At 36.1% G+C, this 6112-nt stretch overlaps 1 gene segment (V, D, J or C); it reads left to right on the forward strand.

The window, feature by feature from the left end:
• Positions 1-5447: 5447 nt before the first annotated feature.
• Positions 5448-6092, forward strand: LOC126496050 (immunoglobulin kappa variable 4-1-like; the record flags this gene model as incomplete). The annotated part of the segment is given in 2 exon segments: positions 5448-5513; positions 5726-6092. Coding segments are annotated over 2 exon segments (416 nt in total), but the record flags the coding sequence as incomplete, so codon positions are not given.
• Positions 6093-6112: the final 20 nt, after the last annotated feature.

Genomic DNA, 6112 nt, shown 5'->3' on the forward strand with positions numbered 1-6112 from the left:
AAATCCAGCTTATTTTGATTCCCTTTCCATCTTCCCAAATTTAGAGTCCTGTTTCATTTTCCTGATGTTGGGGTGGGGGGAATGGGAGGATACCTCTTTGTTCTTTCTGGGTTTACCTTTGCTTTGAGATGAACACTTCTCTCATGTCAATCTTAAATTAATGTTCCCCAGGTTTCCACAGAGTGAACTCTGGTCTGCTCTTTATATTTCTGTTCCTTTTTAAGTCTGGAACCTGGAGCCCAGTGTTCACTCAGCATGAGTGACTTCAAACATTAGAGATAGCAAACCCAATTAGTCTCAATTCTCTCTCTTATACTTCCCCCCTCTTCTTCACTCCACCCTTCCTTTCTTTTACTGCATGTTTTCTTACTCTAAGTTTCTTTTGCTATTGTGAATTTTTGAACATCTTTCACAATTTCCCTATTACTGTTAATCTGAGATAGCTTTCCTAACAGTTCCACAAAAGCAAACTTGTTCAAACATGTCTTGGATTTTAACATAAAATTGTTATTAGAGTACTTCATATATTTATATTGGAGAGCTATAAGCTGATATCTTTCAGTGATCATACATACACCTCTGGTGATATTTTTGCCTGTTGATTGCCACTAGCCACTCACACACACTGTCCTTATGTATTTCCTGACTTATTTGCATGGGTCTTTCCAGGCAAGCTTAGCTGCTCAGAATGTTTAAATCATACTTTTACAGTGTGAACTGAGCTGCATCAGATAGGCAGGGGTTGCATATATTGTGGTCTCGTGTAAAAAATATTTTAATTTATTATGTCTATATTCTGATTAAGAAACTTATCCTATTTTGAAGATATAGAAAGGAACAAGTGTGCTATAAACCACAAAAAATGCAGGATATCTCCAAATACGTTAAAGCTGAGTGATTCTGGCCAATGATCCTTTTAGTGTAGGTGGCTAAATTTAGAAAATCCTCAAACAAACGAGAAGAGTTACTTAAACCAGCAGTTATGAATCAAAACACAGAAACACAAGACCATGAAAAAAATTAAACCAAAAATTGTACCCCAAGTGATCACAAATAACTTAATGAATCAACTCAATGATTTGAAATAAGTAAAATATTGGCAGATGATTTCAAAAGTATACTCTTAAAATGGTGAGTTTCCACAAAAGATACAAATAAAAATTTTATTCAGTCTAGGGTATAGAGAAGAAGGATAGCGACATAGAGGAAAACATACACAAGGCGGATAGTATAATCAACAACATACCAGAATAAGTGGACAAGGGGAAAATATCACAAGGGAAATGTTATTTTTAAATTTGTTTGCATCAAATACAACAGACAGCGAATGAGCACTAGCCTACTCAAATGTGTGGGTCTGGTTGGCCGTGCATTTCTTCCCATTTTCCTTTCCCTCTGCTAAAACTATTAAAATACCCCTGAAGCTAGTCACCAAGTTATATTTCCTTATTTGGCCAGTTCCTCCTCCTGAGGCTGACTATCAATATCTAGCTATCAAAGAACCAAAATTCAGCAATCAAAAGCCCTCATTGGCTCACCTAATTAACATGCCCATGGAGATTAAGCACCTCATCCTATCACCAGGTCTCTACCTCAATAAATTGCCATTTTCCTATGTGCTATGTTGAAACATCATTGGGTAAAAAAATTATCATGATTATAATGTCAAAGAATTCTAGTACATGATGAATAGTTGAATACTAAGATACATAAGATAAAGAAGAGCTGAGATTAAAAACTAAAGACAAATGGAATAAGAAAAGAAAAATACATATCTCTAAAAGGTTTTTGGTAATTATGAGAGGGCATTTAGTTCCCCAAATTGCTATCACCAGAAAAGGATAGAAAAAAAAACATATAGTAATTTTCTATTTTCTTGCGGACTTCAATAATGAATTTCACAGTGTCTGTACCAGTTTTCTGCACCTCTGATACCATACACTATTTGCTCTTTCTGTTCTGTTTTTCCATCATTTTTCATCACTTCTATGATTTCCTTTCAATTTCTTAATCAAATGAAGCAATTTTATGTTTTTCCTTTGGATTCTATTTCACTGCCAAAATTAGAATTCACAAGTCACCAAAGATCATCTATAACTCATTAACCTACTTCAGAAGAACCCAGGTTATTGATAATCTAGATCTTCCTTTACCTCCAATAAGTGTCTTTATTTAGAAGAGATTAGATAATGTTTATTCTTCTGAAGGCATAAGTCAAAAAACAATCCCACTACAGCTTCATGATTAATAAAAAGGTTCTTTATTTAAACGGAAAACTTACAAATTACTGTCCTAGACAACAGCCCTCTGCATGACCAGGAAAGAAGTTTAGTAGAAGGAAGCTGATGGAAGCAAGAGAGACAGAGCAGGGCTACAGCTGCTTTTTAAAGAGAAATAGACCATACCCAAGTGGGCTGGTATCTTAAAGACTATTGGCTGAAGGAGTAGAAGGAGCTGCCACAGCACCTTCTCCTTTTGTTTAAGTAAGAGACTTCCAAACCAGATACAAAAACAATATACAGTAGAAACAGATATAAAGTATAAGATTAGAATTATAATCAACATAAATAATACTAAGCAAAAAAACATATGCTAAATGTTTTAATAAACATTCTATCCTAAGGAGTATAAACCTTGTTGTGGAAATGGCTTGGCTAGATCATAAGAGGATAGTAACTACAACTATCTAATCTTCAACACTATCGAAGGCCTGAGAAGGGAAAGAATATTACTTAATCAGACAGTAAGTACAATCATATAGCTTTCAAATCTAGCAATATATGATAGAGACAACTGGCTACCGGGCCAATCACACAAAGTCTCTTTTGCAATGTTGAAGCAACCAACTTTGGCTAAGGCCTAGAATAACTGACAGACCATTTTCAAAGGCAAGAAAATTTTCAAAACCATGTTACCTTGTCTTGGCAAGATTTGACAGTCCTGTTTATTCATTTTAAGATATTATATCTTGTCAGTGGTTGAGGTATGGGCATTTTTTTGCCAAAAGGCCAGGTTTTGCCAAGAAGAAAACAGGTGCCAAATGGAGTGTCTTTGGTGCTCAACATTCTCTCAGGAATAGATCAGTGCTGCCAGGAAAAATCATGTCTCATGCCAACAAAACCTTAAGTTGTTTAAATCCCATGTTCCACAGATCCTTCAAATGGTTGAAGATTACCTGTCTAGACAGAATACAATCTCTATGTATATAAAGTACCTAACTGACCTAACAAACATGAAGAACTATTGATCTATACTAATTAATACCTGTATAACTTAAAGACTAAAACTTCATGTCAGAATATTAAACAACCTATAAACAAATATGCAACAAATGAGGACAATGACCTCAAAATGTAAACAATATATAAGTATCTTTATCAGAGGTAGGAATAATATATAATTCAATATGAAAATATATCTTAAAAGTTTTATTAATATCCAAAATATCCTAAACAGAGATAATAACATACATATATACAATCTGACAAAATAAATTTGTATAGGTGTAAAAATAAACAAAATAACAAATAATTTGAAATTGTATCAATATACAAAAAGTATACCAATGTAAATTATCCATGAATAATAGCTCACAAGTATTTACTCTATTACCCACTATTACTATCCCTCAGTTTTTTAACAAGAAGCCTGAGCTAATGGGACAATCGGATTATAATTTATGGAGACCTCTGTGTGATTTTCTTTCCGGCTTACTGGCAGTGGGATTTGGCCAGGACAGAAACCACAACAAGCAGCAAATGTTGCAAATGGTGCCCAAACATGTTGATAACTGCAGACACATAAAGGCTGAGACAGCTTGGGAAGTAATTCTTGGAAAAATTAACAGCATTACACATGGTTTCTTGGTAGCAGCAATTTCTCTGGTCTGCTCTGCTTGCTAGAGGCAAGCAAGCACTCTCATCTAAGAGAGGCTTCCTACCTCAGTTTTAGCTATGAAGCCTTGCACTTCTTTTAAGAGGTCCTGCCAAGAAATACTTAAATAGTTTTGATAAAGCTGACTGCATGCTTTTCGGTTTTCAGCCTCGGCGGGAAAAAAGCTGTGCCATTTTACAATGGTTTCTTTCTGGGCCAACCTGCCAGAGCAAATTCTGACTCTTTACACAGGTGGTCGGAATATGAAGCTTATGAGTGTTGGGAACACGCTGTTGTGGCTGGCTTGCTGGTAAGGACCTTGAAACACCATAGAGTTGTGGCAATAAACATGGCTCTGGCTGGAACCTCTGCCACGAGGCTAAAATCTCAGAAACCTAAGAAATGGGCTGGATATCGTCGTACTTTACACATAATACTGGGTTTGTCATTTCCTTCTTATATACTGTCAGAGTTCAACAACTTGAAGTCCAGGTAGGTGCTGTGATTTCTTTTATTGCTTCTGATTTTCATTCATACTTAAACATTTTTTCCTTAGGATGGCAACATTTTCTGGTGCTGTAGTCTATTGGTTTCAATAAAACAAGTACTGATATAGGTTGGCTGAAACTCCTTCTGGAGAGGATTTTATATGTTTACTATGTCAACAGGACCATTTTCACCTACTTTAAACATGGCTGACTTCTATATTATTCTAGAATATGCATTTCTGAAATAAAAACTCTTGACAGTGTTGTACTGCAGCCATGACTACTTGAAGAAATTCAGTTCAATATATTTCCCTATCTTCCCAAATTTAAAGTCTNAGTGTTGTACTGCAGCCATGACTACTTGAAGAAATTCAGTTCAATATATTTCCCTATCTTCCCAAATTTAAAGTCTTATTTCATTTTCCCAATGTTATATGGAGGATATTTCTTTGATCTGCTGTGTTTACCATTGCTTTGAGATGAAAGCTTCTCTCATCTCAAACTTAATTTTCCCCCATGATTTCCAAAGTAAATTCTTGGCTGATCTTTGCTTATGTTTCATTTTAGTCTGGAATCTGTAGCTCAATGTTCACTCAGCATGAATGACTTTACATATGAATGATAATAAACCCAATTAGCCTCAATTCTCTTCCTCATACTTTTCTTTTTTTCTTCACTCCACCCATCATTCCTTTCACATCATGTTTTCTTTCTCTAAGTTTCTTTTGCTGTTGTAAATTTTTAAACATATTTTACCATTTTCCTAGTACCATTAAACTGAGATAGCTTTCCTAACATTTCTGCAAAAGCAAACTGGTTAAAAATGTCTTGAATTTTAACACAAAGTAGTTCTTTGAGTACCTATTAGATTTCTTTTGGAGAGCTATAAGCTGATGTCTTTCAGTGATCATTCATTCTGCCCATGGTGCTATTTTTGTCTGTTGATTGTCACTAGCCACTCACACACACACTGCTCAGACATTTCCTTATGTATTTGATGACTGCTTTGCATGGCCCCTCCAGGCCAGGCCAGCTGTTCAAAATTTATAAACCAGACTTTTACAGTGTGATCTGAGCTGCATCAGCTAGGCAAGGGGAGCAAGATGGAGTCACAGACACAGGTTCTCATTTCCCTGCTGCTCTGCGTGTCTGGTGAGAAATTTAAAGCAGTATAATCTTTGTAGAGTCAATTCTTTGTAAATAAGAAATTTAAAGTGTGTGCTAGTAGATGATATTTCTTATAGTATTTTGTGAGATATACACTGACAAGGTGACACTCTAAGTTTATTAAATGATAAACTTCAGCTGTTACTATATGCTGTGTTTGCATATTATGAATCTTCATGTTGTATTCCTTATTAAAGGTGCCTGTGCGGACATTGTGATGACCCAGTCTCCATCCTCCATCGCTGTGTCATTAGGAGAGAAGGTCACCATCAGATGCAAGTCCAGTCATAGTCTTTTCAACAGTAACTACAACGAAAACTACTTGAACTGGTACCAGCAGAAAACAGGGCAGTCTCCTAAACGGTTAATCTACTGGGCATCCACTCGGGAAACTAGGGTCACTGATCGCTTCATAGGCAGTGGATCTGAGACAGATTTCACTCTCACCATCAGTAGTGTCCAGGCTGAAGATCTGGCAGATTATTACTGTATGCAAGCTAATGAGGAACCTTCCACAGTGCTTCAGCCTCCAACAAAAACTTCTGAGAATTTCAACAGCTGCCTGTACCACAGGCTGCCCTGCA

Source organism: Alexandromys fortis, unplaced genomic scaffold (assembly GCF_014885135.2).
Source record: "Alexandromys fortis isolate MF-2015 unplaced genomic scaffold, M_Fortis_MF-2015_v1.1 scaffold_906, whole genome shotgun sequence".
Lineage (NCBI taxonomy): Eukaryota > Metazoa > Chordata > Mammalia > Rodentia > Cricetidae > Alexandromys > Alexandromys fortis.